The sequence below is a fragment of the Solanum dulcamara genome, chromosome 3 (genome assembly GCF_947179165.1).
Source record: "Solanum dulcamara chromosome 3, daSolDulc1.2, whole genome shotgun sequence".
In the NCBI taxonomy this organism is placed as follows: Eukaryota; Viridiplantae; Streptophyta; class Magnoliopsida; order Solanales; family Solanaceae; genus Solanum; species Solanum dulcamara.
The window spans coordinates 1875016-1890744 of NC_077239.1; the positions used below are offsets into that span (position 1 = coordinate 1875016).

The 15729-nt window shown below is 34.7% G+C and overlaps 2 protein-coding genes across 2 annotated transcripts; one reads left to right on the forward strand and one right to left on the reverse strand.

Annotated features, from left to right (window-relative positions):
• Positions 1–1507: 1507 nt before the first annotated feature.
• LOC129882110 (protein ELC-like) lies at positions 1508–12730 on the reverse strand. The gene is made up of 2 exons (XM_055956262.1): positions 11341–12730; positions 1508–2449 (listed from the first exon to the last, which is right to left on the reverse strand). The coding sequence occupies exon 1, from the start codon at positions 12583–12585 to the stop codon at positions 11386–11388; it is 1200 nt and encodes a 399-aa protein (XP_055812237.1). The 5' UTR covers positions 12586–12730; the 3' UTR covers positions 1508–2449; positions 11341–11385.
• On the forward strand, positions 9215–9694 carry LOC129881966 (agamous-like MADS-box protein AGL29). Its single transcript, XM_055956075.1, has one exon. It carries the CDS (start codon positions 9215–9217, stop codon positions 9692–9694), a length of 480 nt encoding a protein of 159 aa, XP_055812050.1.
• Positions 12731–15729: the final 2999 nt, after the last annotated feature.

Below are 15729 nucleotides of genomic sequence, written 5' to 3' on the forward strand. Positions count from 1 at the left end.
ACCTTTGTGAATTAGGTATAAAGTTAACAAGTCTAAATCAAGATGAAAAATATTTATTAATTAATAGACTTTTAAAGGGCAAGAATAAAAGCCCCTCAAGCCTCAGTTCTCACCAATCAAGACAAATATACGGGGAAAAAAATTAAAACAAAACAAAATGAAAAATACCATTAGAGGAGGAGGGACCAAAGCATGATACATACAAAGGAAAATGATTTCATTTTAAAATAACATATCTCGTATAATTTCATAAATATATATGAAGAGAATAAGGCATATTCAAATCTCATTCCTATTTTTATGAAACGTGGAGCGGAGTAAAAAAATTATTTCTTATAAACTTTTAACTCAAAAAAAAGTTATTATATATTTATACCTCGTGAAATTAAAATAAGTGGGAAAAATATACATGTATCTAATTAAACCATAATTGCTCCTCTTTCATATGTTTAGATGATATCCAATCATGCTGATTTCGATTAATAAGTCATTGTACGAGAACTTCTCAATATTTCTTTTTTTATAATCATTTCATTATTTGCTATTTGTATTTTCTTGAAGAAAAAAAGAGGGGGGGGGGGATAAATTATTCTATTCTATAATTTAAGGCCAAAATTGACTATTTTCCTTGAATTTATAATGAAAAGGCACAAGGCATGTTGATTCTTGCAACGTAATGCTTCATCATTCTCCATGTTTCTGCATATGGAACTGCTACTCACTTTGATTTATTTTAGAAAAATAATTGAAGTTAGTAAGAAAGTCAGAAGATGTATCAAATAATAATAAATGATAAGTCCAATTGCTGATTGATAAGTGAGTTTTAATAAATTATTTTAAATGAACAATCATGAATAGGGACAACACCGTTGCTTGATAGACGTCTACCTAATTAACACTGGGTAAGTTTTAAGGGACAAGATTCACTAATATGATTACTATTGAATATAAAGTTTACAATTTTAATTATTTTGGATCCGTCTTTCATCATTATTAAGAATATTTATTTAGATATCTTTGAACCTTTAGTTAGATATCTTAGTTCTGAAAATTAAAAAAAAATATATATATATAAAGCATTTTCATGTTTAATAGGTCTAACGCATTATAAATTCAAATTAATCATGTGGAAAAACAATTTACCAATAGCAGTTGACAAAGACAGATTCACAGATTTGACTTAATGGATTCAACATTTAAAATTCATAGTACTTCTTAAAATTATTGGTTCATATCTACTTCAATATTCAAGTTGTAGTGAGTATTCACACATATTATGCTCTGCATCGAAAACATAGGTTTCGAATAAACCCGCAACCACAACCGTAGTTTCACCCGTAATAATCTCAAAAATCTCGAATTTAAACAATTGAAATTAAATCGCGCCATAGGGAGAACTTAAGATCATGTTTAGTCCTAAGGCAATATTCAACTGCCAAGACGATAAACGAAGGACCCTGATAGCTAGATATCGTGTGAGTCGGTGATTCACATATCAAACATTAAATTGAGAATAGATACTACACTCATTTCATACAACAATTCAAGCGAATGTTAAGCAAGTGCACAACAAGTGAATCAAATAATGACAATAGCTTTCAAAGCAATTACTTCAAACTATATAGTCTCCTCCATACCTATCAAAAACAAAAACTTGCTTAATTCATCTATATCAAATCGTCAAGCGTAATACCACAAAGTAGTGTCTGGGGAGGATAGTGTGTACGCAAACCTTAAAGGTGTAGAGAGTTTGTTTCCGATAGACCACTTCACTTAACAACTCATACAACTTGATTAGTTGCAAGTCCCAAGAACATTAAGAATTTTCAGTACCTCATTGCAGATCATTCAAGAGATTATACTCATTTCCAGTACCACATTGCAGATCATTCAAACAGTCTTGCTTGGACCCTCCATAAATGTTGCCACCCATGGTGGATCCTCTAAACTATACATAGCTTTTGGAGGATCCGATACACATCTGGCAATATTTTGAAGAGCCCAAGCAATGGAGCTCCCAAATGAAGAGATCAGAAATTAACAACAAACCATTAATTATCTTGTTCAGAGTTGAGAGATTTTCTGAGTTTCTCATTCTCCTATTAAATAGAAAAGAACAGAAACTGGAAAACTTGTTTTGGGTCAATAATTGAGAAAGTTTAGAAATGTGAAGAAATAGAAGCCATGTCGGAAAAGAATGGCATACTTAGGTCTCAGGATGAGATTCTGAAAGAGTAACCGCAATATCAGAAGAATTTCTTCCTTGATTCCCTGTAGAAAAGGAATTACATATATCTCCCAGTTTGTTCACCCTGACATCCAACTTCTTCCTCTTATATAATAATCTTCGACTGCCCCACTCCACCCCACAGTCGCAAGCTCACTGACATTTAAGTCCAAAACCTCATGTCTCCTTTGTCAATCTCGACCATCAATTATTTCTTTTCTACTGCAAGATTAATCAAATCCGTGTTAATATTCTTCGTCAAGACTGCAAGACATATCACTAGGTTTATTTCCAAAAACTATCTTATCTACAACACTTCAAAAATCCAGTACCGAGGCCCATCAAAAATTGGAAAGAAGGTGAAAGAAAGCAAATCAAAACAAAAGGGAGACAAGTCAGTCATCATATTTCAAATTTAATAAAGGTGGACTGATAAGAATATACATTCAAGATGATGAAGTTTCTGGTATGGAGAGACAGCAGAGAATATTTGGGGACAAAGACCCCGTAAGTTTCCTTTTTTAAAAAAGAGGGACTTTGACAGTACTCGAGTAATTAAGTGGCTTGGGGTTGAATGATAATTGCTAAAAACTTGGAGGTTGTGAAGATACGGTCCTTGAGCCACTCAACCCCAAAGGTTAGCTCGAAAGGAGAGAATTGTTCAAGTCCATATAAGAAAATCACCAACCATTCCCCAATTAAAGTGGGATTCTACCCCACTATAATACCCCGCAATCCCAGATCGCCAACCGGAGTGTGGACAATATAACATGGGCCCTCAAACAGGGACAATTATAGGCTATGATACCACGTAAGATATAGCCCTTGCACCAACTTAACTCCAAAAGCTAGTTCAACCACTAATCCAAAAAAGTTCCCTTTTATCTAAGAATTAAAACTTAAGTCCCTTTCTTCTAAACAAAGACTCAACAATCCCCTTTATTTGAAGGGCCTGACACAGTAAGCAAAGGTCAAGCCTTAAGGAAGTGTTTGATGCTTTACCTCCTGTAAAGTATCAAAATCCCTGCAGGTTATCATATACTTCCTCCCTCCTAATTTATATGATGCTCTTTTCATTCTAAGTCATCCCAAATCTGCATTTATTAAAATAAGGTTCCAAAATATTCCGCACCATCCTACTAATAATATAACTGTATACATCAAGATTTTAAAATTACTTCATCAAAAAAGGTAACAAAAAGAAATTTCAAGGTTTCAAATTCACATGATTAGATAAATTCGAACCTCACTGTGATGGGTTTTTTTTCTGCTAAACTAACTATTAGAAATTACTCTTTTCTTCCTTTGCCTTGAGCCGAGGTCTCTCGAAAACAGCCGTCCTACCTTGATAGGAGTAAGGTCTGCGTATACTTTATCCTCCCCAGACCCCACGTTGTGGGATTTCACTGGGTGATTGTTGTTGTTGTTGTTGTTCCTTTGCCATTGATGATTGATATATTATAAATCAAACAAACATATTGGGCCTCGGGACAAATCAACCACTATCACCAAGGGAGAACTAGTGTTATCAAACTCGAAAAGTGCAAAAAAATCTCTAAGTTCCACCATGGCTTTAAGCGCGAATAAAGTGTGGACTTTAATGAAGAAAGGTGCAAATGAAAAACAAATACAAATATGTATGGGTAGTCTAAGAGAAACAATTATAAGCATGAATAACAAATATTTGACAAAAAATTGAATTTTTTTTTATGACAATGAAATATCAGTTTTTGACCTCTCTTGGGCACTACCTTTGACTATATGGGAAGGAGTTGAAAGCTCGAATTCTTGGAGAATCAGCAAAGCCATTAAGAACATATGGAAAATGATCCCTAGCTGTATTTTTGGGTGTGTTTGAATAGAAAGGAACATAAGATGTTTTGATAGGATTTCAACCTATGTTGTTCGAACTCTTTAAAAAGGTCAACGGGTGCGTGTCGGATTCTACAAAGAAAGTGTATTTGTGGAGAATCCGACACGAGTGTGGCATAAGAAGTGAAGAGTCTGCGCAAAGTAGATTTCAACCCCTATCTCAGTTCTTAAGGGTAGATGTTTATTACTGCTTCCTGTAAATGACGTAGGTTCTTTTGTAGATTTCATTGGCTCTTCGAACAACAACAACATACGGGAAGGTAGAGTGTATGCATACCTTACCACTACCTTGTGGAGGTAGAGAACCTATTTTCGAAAGACCCTCGGCTCAAGTACAACAAATCAAAATTAGGATGAAATGATAAAATGACAGTGAAGAAAATGTAACAACTACTACGGAGAAAATAACAACAATCAAATAGTACAATAACCGAAACATCATAAAAACATATGGTGCTAGAAAGCAAAAGCAAGAGCAAGACAATACAGAATAAAGCTAATACAATGACAAACACCACTTAGCCTAAACCCTTCGGGTAGCAAGAGAATACTCTACTACGACTGACCTTCTACCCTAATTCGCACCCTCCTATCTAAGGTCATATCCTTGGTAAGCTAGAGCTATGCCATGTCCTATATAATAAGTAATAACCTCTCTCCAGTACTTTTTCGGCCTACCTCTACCTCTGCTCGCACCCACTATATCTAACCTCTCGCACCTGCTCACTAGAGCATCCACGCATCTCCTTTTCACATGCTCAAACCATCTCAGACTCATTTCCATCATCTTGTACACCACTGAGGTCACTCCCACCTCTGCTCGAAAATTCTCATTCCTAATCTTATCGCTCCTACTATGCCCATACATTCACCTTAGCATCCTCATTTCCACAATATGCACCTTCTGAACATGGGAATTCTTGACTAGCCAACACTACGTCTCATACAACAGAATCTGTAACACCCCAAAAAAAATTTAAGAAAAAAAAATATATTTTTTTTTTGTTACGTTTTCGGGTGATTTGACTTCGGGAGGTCATAAACCCATCAGAATTTGGAAATTTGGGAAAACTCCTAAAATAAAAGTTGTAGATAATTGAAATACCTTTCCAACCATATGTCATGGGCTTATATATGACATCGGAATAAAAAGTTATGGACATTATAAGGCAGAAGGGTCAAGATGGGCAGAAAATTCGGCCCAACCCGATTCCAAGTCGGGTCAGACCCATATTTCTTACCATGTAAGGGATAATTTCAGCCTTATTTCTTCCGTTTCATACCATACACTTCCAGAACATCATATATATAGAGAGAGAACTTCTAGGCTAAGAAGCCATTTTTGACCCAAATCCGAGTTCTAAATTCCAAAGCTCGTGAAGAGAAAGGCGTTGCACGTTGCGTTATCTTCACTTTGAGCTCAAAATCAGCGAAGAAGGAGTGTATTGATCTGGTTTCTTTACATTTAAGGTAAGATTGAGGTTCCTTTTTCCTTATTAGCAAGCTTGTTTAGAGATTCAACGGATTAGAACAAAGGAAGTAGCGTTATAAACTTGTTTGTTGCTTTGTTGACACTTATGGATTAGGGGCTATTTTGGTTGGATTAAACAGGTGGAGTTAGTTAAGTTATGATGTAGAATGATTGTTGATAAGTTGTTGTTTTCGAAATTGGGAGAATAAACTCTTGTTTGGCAAACCCATTTTTGGTTGGGACTACTGTTAGAAATTTTAATATAACGCCTTGTGTAAAGCTTAGTTTAGAGTGATTCAAGATGTTTTGGAAAGCTATTTCATAGAGCTATAACTTTCATTTAGGCTCCAAAATCCAGTTTTGCTTTTATCGACTCGAAAAAGGGTGATGAAGTACAGGAGAGGTGCTGCACAGATTTTTATTTTGAAAATCCTACATGGACTGTTGTTGGTATTTTGAGCATATCGTTTTGTACATAATTGTTGTAGGGGTGATTCGAAATTGTATGAGACCCTAAGACATATATCTATAACTTTCATTGAGGCCACAAAGCCTATTTCTCTCATTTACCCCTTCGAAACTGAGCAACAATACAAGGCAGTAGTGCTGCCCAGAATTTCCGTTTTGATAGTTTGGGCTGATTTTCATTGATTTCATGTTTAGTTTCGATATGCTGAGACTTTTAAACTTAAGTAGATATTTGATTGTGTATTTAAGGTGTATATGCTCTTATACAAGCTAAGAGGAACTGTTTGACGAAGTGAATTTTGGTTGGTCTATGGCGTAAAAGAATTGAACTCCTCGAGTGGTGGTAGAACTTGTTGTGTGCTAAAACGCCAAGGTTTGTGTATAAACTTGAACTTGGAATATTTTATTTTCCGAAATTTGAAGTATCTTGATGGGTTGTTTCCTTACACTTCGTCTTATATCATGGTATGATTATTATCTCAAGTATTGCAAAACTTTTGCTAAATCGCCTACTTGTACGAATTGCTTGATCACTTTGCATTCTTGTTGGGACTTTGTCCTTCTTGTTACGGTGATTTTTCATCGATATTGGCATGCCTCTCGATTCGGATCTTGTCCATCTTGAATTTGGATTTACATTTCGTCTTGACGGTGGATTTTCATCCATTCTCGAGTACGAGTGGAAAGCCACTTTCAACATGGTCTTTGATCCTCTTGATATTGGGTGACGACCCTTCTTGATATGGTCTTCGGTCCTTCTTGATTTCGGGGCTCCGGTCCGTCTTAATAATGATTGTGCTTAGTGTGATGGCATGACGTACATATTGAGCGAAATTGATTATTTGACAACTCTTTTGAATTGAATTATAAGCTTTCTTGATACTTGAGCCTTCGAATAGCAGTGTTGATATTTTGAAACTATCCAAGGTTTGTATTCGATACTTTGTTATACTTGTTCACTTGGACTTACTGTTACCTTATTGAGCCACCTACGTCGAACAAGGAAATTGGCGAATTTAATGGCTCCAAGCCCAAAGTTTATACACCATTAAGCTTTACGCTTAGCGATAGTTGTTTTCTATCATAGGTAATGCGCGAGATGAAATTTGAAGATGGCCATTTGGAGTAGACTTTTTGGGAGCCCTGGTGAAGATCACATCTGCATATGCATCTAGTTTTTGTAAATATTTTGGGGACTTGTACATGATACACGTGGCGCTTATGTATGAAATTTTGAAGGCTTGTGAAAACAAAACCATATGCTTGTAACTTGAACTGGGTGACTAGTTTTGCTATTTTAAAGTGTGTTTTTAACTCAAGTCATGCCATGTACCGGATTTATACTTTGATTTGTCTTTATGCACAAAGGAAGATAATAGTTTTGTGATAATTACTAGTTTGAGTTTTGTGTAAATTATGGACCCGCAATGGTGTTGAATTGGAAATAATATTCCAAACTCAAGTTTATACACGAACCTTGGCATTTTAGCACACAAGCACTACTGCCTTGTATTGTTGCTAAGTTTCGAAGGGATAAATGGGAGAAATGCCTTAATGAAAGTTATAGATATATGTCTTAGGGTCTCATACAATTTCGAATCACCCCTACAACAATTATGTATAAAACGATATGCTCAAAATACCAACAGCAGTCAATGTAGGATTTTCAAAACAAAAATCTGGGCAACACCTCCCCTGTACTTCATCACCCTTTTTCGAGTCGATAAAAGCAAAACTGGATTTTGGAGCCTAAATGAAAGTTATAGCTCTATGAAATAGCTTTCCAGAACATCTAGAATCACTCTAAACTAAGCTTTACACAAGGCGTTATATTAAAATTTCTAACAGCAGTCCCAACCAAAAACGGGTTTGCCAAACAAGAGTTTATTCTCCCAATTTCGAAAACAACAACTTATCAACAATATCAACAATCATTCTACATCATAACTTAACTAACTCCACTTGTTTAATCCAACCAAAACAGCCCCTAATCCATAAGTCTCAACAAAGCAACAAACAAGTTTATAACGCTACTTCCTTCATTCTAATCCGTTAAATCTCTAAACAAGCTTGCTAATAAGGAAAAAGGAACCTCAATATTACATTAAGTGTAAAGCAACCACATCAATACACTCCTTCTTCGCTGATTTTGAGCTCAAAGTGAAGATAACGCAACGTGCAACGCCTTTCTCTTCACGAGCTTTGGAATTTAGAACTCGAATTTGGGTCAAAAATGGTTTCTTAGCCTAGAAGTTCTATATATATATATATATATATATATATATATATGATGTTCTGGAAGTGTCTGGTATGAAATGGAAGAAATAAGGCTGAAATTATCCCTTACATGGTAAGAAATATGGGTCTGACCCGACTTGGAATCGGGTTGGGCCGAATTTTCTGCCCATCTTGACCCTTCTGCCTTATAATGTCCATAACTTTTTATTCCGATGTCATATATAAGCCCATGACATATGGTTGGAAAGGTATTTCAATTATCTACAACTTTCATTTTCGGAGTTTTCCCAAATTTCCAAATTCTGATGAGTTTATGGTCTCCCGAAGTCAGATCATCCGAAAACGTAACAAAACAAAAAAAATTATTTTTTTTTCTTACAAAAAATTTGGGGTGTTACAGAATCATTTTAACTACCGCTGTTGGGATTCCTGATAATCCTGTAATAGATTCACATAATATGATAACACTCGATAAACGTGACAATACACGTCACAAATAGACTCATAATATGAAAACAATCAATATACATGCCAATACACGTGACAAATAAACTCATAATATGAAAGTATTAAATAAATGTGACAATTTAGTTTTCATTTTTTTTAGATGCAATACAACATTATTAATTTGCAATTGTAGTGGAAAAAATAAAAAGACAATTTTTGTTGGGATTCATGGTAATCTCATTATAGATTCACATAATATGAAAACACTAAATAAACATATAGGTGGCAAGTAGACTCATAATGCGAAAACAATAAAAAAAAAACATGACAAATAGACTCATAATATGGATACAGTAAATAGATATGACAATACACGTGACAAATAGACTTGCGCACCTACTATAAATTACACAATCATTCCTTTCAAAATTGCTCAGGCTTATTCAGCCATGACATCTTATTTTCTTCTTTAATTATTTTATTTCTTTGCAATGGATAAGAGGGCCAGGAAGGGTAGGCAAAAGATTGATATGAAGTTGATTGAGTCTAAGAAAGCACATACTTTTACTTTCTCGAAAAGGAAAAAAAGTTTGTTCAAGAAAGCAAATGAATATTCAACTCTGACCGGAGCATATGTTGGTGTTTTATTCTTTTCACCAAGTGGAAAACCATATTCCTATGGCTCCAAAGGTATAGAAAAAATAACAAATAAATTTCTTGAATTGAAACTAGACGATCGCCAACGTGATCATGCTGATGTAGGCAAATCAAATGTCTTGGAGGCATTTGAAGATCTTTGTAAAGAAGTACAAGCATTGATAGAGAAAGAAAAAGAGCACCCTCGTTCAAATATATTATCAGACAAACACATGTTGGAGCAGTTCATGGCAATCAAGTTGCGATTGGACAAAGTTAAAAAGGAAAGAAAAGGTAAATGTATCCCCGAGCCAGAAGAGGAGGAGAGTTCTTAACCCATAATTATCATGGAGGTGGTATTTGGAGGAAACTTTACCAACTATCGAATCTTTTACTATGGACAAGTCTTGTCTTTGTTATTAAGTCAATTGTAGTAAGTTTTCAATTGTCCATTTATCTGAGCCTGGCATAATAGCCCTCTTGTATTTAGTTTTCAATTGTCCATTTATCTGAGCCTGGCTTAATAGCCCTCTTTTGCTTTTGATTAGCTCCCTGTGTTTTAAGGCATGTTGTTGTAAGAGCTAACATATCTTTTGTAACTTTGCATCTTCTTGATGTCAACTATACAAAATTTATCTTCATATAAAAAGAAAAGATTAGGCTCATTGGCAAGGAAAGTTATGTTTTAGAGCCTTGATGATGACATTGAAGCACACACTAAGCGAGGCGAAACACTCGCCATGTTTTACACCTAGATTCAGGGTTTAAGCACGCCTTTGACAACACCAGGAATAACCCACCCGCCCTCTCCCCTAAAATTGGATAATAAGGCAGACCTAGGTATAGTTTAGGGCAAGCAACAATCTCAAGTATTTTCTTCAGCTAAATGACTAGAAATAAACCACTTACCATACATTTTTGTCCCTTGATACTTAAACAAAGTCAATATGAATTTAATGATTTTCTCTTCACTCTAACTTTAAAATGTAAACGTCTAGTTCATAATGTGGTATAAATACCACAAGAACACAATTCTATAAGGAGTTGCTTAGCATTAACCCACTCTAGCTGAACTTTATGGCATATAATGTGTAGGAGATCCAGTGAAAGAAAATTCCAAAGACATAGATCTAATTCAACTTATAGAAATCATTCATATAAATGGCATCTTATGTGACTTCAAGCTATAATACATTAAAGAAGTTGGAGTCCCAAATAGTTTTTGTCAATTCAGAGAGAACAAATGGGCTTACAGAACTCCTCAACTGAAATGCCTCTGAATCATAGCTAGACAAACTAGCATGAGAAAATGCAAGTGAATTAGAAAAAGATTGTGTTCACAATAATTGTATCTTCCAAATGGCCCAATAATAAACTTATCTCCTCTATAAACCTTGATGTTTACTTTTTGTTTATCAAATCAACCAATTAAGCTCCACTTACTGAAGTTTCATGCCAATGTGACAACGAGTGAACATACACCAAACAGTTTTAGTAGGAGAGATACGTTTTGGAGCTTTTTTTACTTTTGAAACCGAGAGTCAATTAGGGAGCGGTTCAAAATTCGGTAATGGGTCAGTTTTGGAACTTCCAATGATAAATTTATAAGTGGTAAACAAATGAAGCATGAGAAGTACAATAAGTTACGTAGTATACAAAGAGATGATAACTTACAAAAGGACTCATTGGTACAAATATACAAGGCTTAAACCATCTTAGGCAGATGTATAGATTTAGTACTTGTTACAACTCATTCTTTGAATATAATGACATAAGCTAATCATTGGTCCAAACGCCAATTAGACTTGCAAAAACTCGTAAAGAAACTAAAAAATCGGGGATTATTTAGGAAAATCTCTCAAATCACACTATGTTTTTGCTATCAGTCATTGAATGCCAATATGCAGTGTCAAAATTTCTTTGTACAGAAATAAAGCATTGACATATTATTCACAAGTAACCTATCTTGAAAAAAACTAACCTCTTCCGTCCATAGTGCACACATAATCCAAGTAATTCAAAACATCTATGACAAAGCATATTGAGACAGCCTAGAAGCCATATGAGAAACTTGCGCCTGCATCTGAGAAGCCTTAACCTTTGAAGCCGTGGCACGATGAATGAATTGTTCACGCGACAACAACCTAACATTCCTCAAGTACTGATCAAAAGGAATCGCCCCCTCCTGTATAGCTTTATCCAACGAATAAATCACATCCTCCATAGCCAAATCCGAGGCTGTACAATCCAATATCTGTTTCGAAAGACTATCACAAAGCTCAAACGCCACGTCCACATTCACATTCCCTATTTTCTTCACTTTCGCTTCGTTATCTCTAACCCACCCCTCCAATACATCAGCATTCATCAAAACCATCTGTAATTGCTGCTCTAACCCTTCCTTTTCATCCAGCATTTCCTTAACCCCTCTCCTCAACTCCTCCTCTCGACACCTCAACACTCCTTGTGCACTAAACAACCCTTCCATATCAGCCTCCCTCGCCTTCCCCAACCCTTCAATATCACTATGCAATTTCACCACAAGATCATCTATTGCATCCCTCTTAAACACCTCCGACGGATCCCTCCCACCTCCACTCCCACTCACATAAGGTGATGGTGGATACACCCGAGGTGGTATCGCGGGTCGGGTCGACCCACTACTCGAAAAACTAGTACCCGGCGGAGGATGCGGGTTCGGATTCGGATTCCGTCGGGTGTACAAAGGGGGATCACGGCTAAAGAAATGACTCAAATTACGAGTTAATTCAACAAGATTCGAACTTGGGTAAACCCAATTCGTCAAATAAGGGATCGAAACAATACCGGAAGAGTTCACAAATGGATGTGAGTCTTTGATGACCATATCGCGCGTAGGGTTCACGAACACCAACGGTGATTGACGAGGGTAAGATTCCATTAACCAAATAATGACCGGAATGTTGTAGGTTGCATCTAGATATACCATCGGAACGGTGCCGTTTGACTGAAGGAGATTCACAGTACGGCCGTCGTTGTGAATGAAAGTAGCGGTTCTCGGTTGAAGAGAAGGACACGTGTCGATTAACGAAACGAGGTGTTGACGGATTAGCCACTTGACGTCTTCGGAGTAAGGAAGAGAAGAAGGACCTCGTTGGGAGAGAACGTTGCTTAAGAATTGTTGAGTATATTGGGGAGATGGCGGAGAGTGAATCGACGCCGCCGCCGGCTGTGGTGGTGGTACCATTGCGATCGGAGGGGAAAACGGCGTCGGATTTGGTAAGCTCCGGCGATCGGAAAGAAGAAGGAGAACGACGGGGTATTTTTTTAAGCTCAGGTGAAGAGAGGAGCTGACTTGTTTCGCAGGCTACTTTGACTTTATGCTATGGTTAGGTTTATTATATATTTGATCTTAACCAAACCCTTGAGTTGGACGTTCGCTCCAATGATATTAGGAGGGATAGGAAATTTCGAAATTGTCCACGCTCATTCAAACCGCCTCAAAGAGCAATGGAAAAATGAATTTTGAATTGTCAGCTTGGAGAATTATTATTTATAAATAGCGTATTTTTTTTATTTTACGTTCCATAACTCTTTCTTTAGCAGATTTTGATAGAATAGCAGAGCAAATATTAGTAACATAATAAAATTGCACATCTCGACTAATTTCACGAGATATATACCATCTCCTATCAATAACAGGTACAAGATAAATCTATCCATTAAAATTAGGATAAATAGACAAATTAAAATTAATGAGTTTAAAGTTAATTTTAGAGATCTATCATTTTAAATATTATTTATACAAGTCTAAAGTTGATTTTGTTAAAAACTAACTTCATATCCTTATATCTAAAGTTAGTATCGGTAGAAACTTAACTTCATATTTGAATATCTGAAATTGGTAAAATCATTTAAGCTTTGCATTACCAGTCCAACTATATGAACTTTCTACATAAAAGATTTAACAATTTCATACAAGACATTCCTAACATGTTTTAAAGTGTTAATAGTAGTGTTAATGTCATATTTTGTTATTTATAGGTCACCAAGAAGACACTCTATCAATTCATTCTAGTTGAATTACATCCATTCTGTTTCACTCTGTTACGATAAAGAAGAAGCGGATAAGGAGGTCTGAAGTTTTTCAATACTCGCTAAACTTTAAATTGAGGGATCATTTAGTAGTTGATTTGAAGGTTAGTTGTGCAAGCATTAAATTATGGATAAGTAAACATTTGATAGATGATTGTGAGGTAAATTATTCATGTATAATGTGTGAAATTTCAAAACCCGAATTACTAATACATATATAAATTATAAGGAAATCTATCTATTATTTCATGTAGAATAGAAGGTGGAATAGCTAAATCATGCATAACTAATTTCTGTCATAAAACAATATATATATATATATATATATATATATATTCTTAGAATTAATTCATGTATTACTCATACATGCATTAACTTTAACCAGCTACCAAACGACTCCTTAGTTTTTAAAATAGATAGAACTTAAATAGAGGTGCTCAAAGTGGCTATCCGTTGCTATTCCTACCTAGAAGATGCAAGTCATATACTTGGGCTGTTGAGTTGAGTTGTTGGCCCAGATAAAACCCAATAAAGATGGCCCAATTACATATCAGTTTCATTTAACTTTTGGACCTTTGTTGGTGTTCTCTTTCGATCTCTTACATTAGTAGCCTATATCCGCTTTTCACTTAGTTAAAAAAATAGCCACAATATAGGATCAACTTTTATCAATTTCTTTTTGCAATAAACATTTAATAAAATGTAACTTGAAAGGCTTATTATTGTTTTCACCAAATAGAAGTTATATGGATAGTCATTCAAGTTACAGAAATGACTTGTTAAACTTATTTTTATTTATTTTGTTTCAATAGAATTACTCTAAGTTTTATCCCATAAAATAAATTTTACATGAAAAATAATAGAAATGACATTAATAATCCCTCAGGTTTGTGAGTAGGTTTTAAAACTATCATATACATATACCTTTGTGCATATAAAACCTTTAAATTTATAAAAACTAAGCATTTCTGATTAGGTTTGAATCATCTAGCTCATTAAGGACATGATTCTAGATAAAAGAGTATAGAGATTGAGAATTATGATAGATGATTAGTAAATAGTCCAATAATATTCATTTTCCTAGTGGCAGAGCATGGTTCTAGCAAGAAGCATCTACCTACTCCTTTCTATTATTATTATTATTATTCAATTCTATTATTACTGTTGTGACGTTTACTTTGGTTAGCTTTACTCTTTTTTTTCGGTGAGTACTTTATGTCTTTAATATTTCGTCATAGTATTTTATTGTCACTACATTTTTTTTACACTTTTCATCAAACCTGTCCCGAAAATCATTTTCTTGAGTCGAGGGAACAACCTCTCTATCACACAAAGATAAGGATAAGGTCTGACATACACCCATTCGTTTCAGACCTCACTTTATAGGATCATACTAAGTATGCTATTCTATATATTCATAAATTCTATTATAAATATTTAGTGAATTGAAAAAAATTCAATCTTACACAAAGGGTGATTCAGTGCATATTCTTCGCCAAAAAATTTCATGATATACAAAGGTTTAATGTTAGCTGTTATAAATATATATATATATATTTAATTATATACATCCTTAACATAACTTGAATTTATTTTTTGCACAGCCAAATTCTTGACACCGTCCTAGATCCTACCACACTCTTCTGTAGTAGAATTTTTAACTTTAGAGAATCATGTAACATGTGGTTAAGGAAAATTTTACAGAGACAAATGAAGCCCATGTTGTCCACTTTAAGGTTCACAATAAAGAATCTTTTTTGCCCATCTCATGTCATATGTTACTATTATTTTTGTATCTTTCTATTTTATATATTAGGAAAGTCTACATCATATCTTTCTGTAATAAATTCTCTTTAAACCCTTCTGACACAAGAATTTTCCATGAAACTGCTCAACAAAAATTATGAAAAAAAAAGAAGATAAAATCCATTACCATTCCTATCTTTCTTCAGCAAAAACAGAACTGAAAAAATTGAAGTCTTGAAAAGTAAAATTTTCATTTTCCATAATTTGCCTAATCAAACACCTTAACAATAACCATGGTCAATCTCTACCTGCTCGAACTCTCCAAAATTATTATCGCATGAATATAAGATTCTTCAAAAATACGCATCCAACAATATTTTTGATAAATTGAAGCAACATAGACCATTTCTATCTTCTTCAACAAAAAAGAAGATAAACAAGAATCAAAGAAACTAAAATGAAGAACTAAAAAAAATGAGTCTTTTTTTCTTTTGAATTGATCAAGATTCTTACTAGCACAAATAAACAAAGAACTCAAAAAGTAGAACTC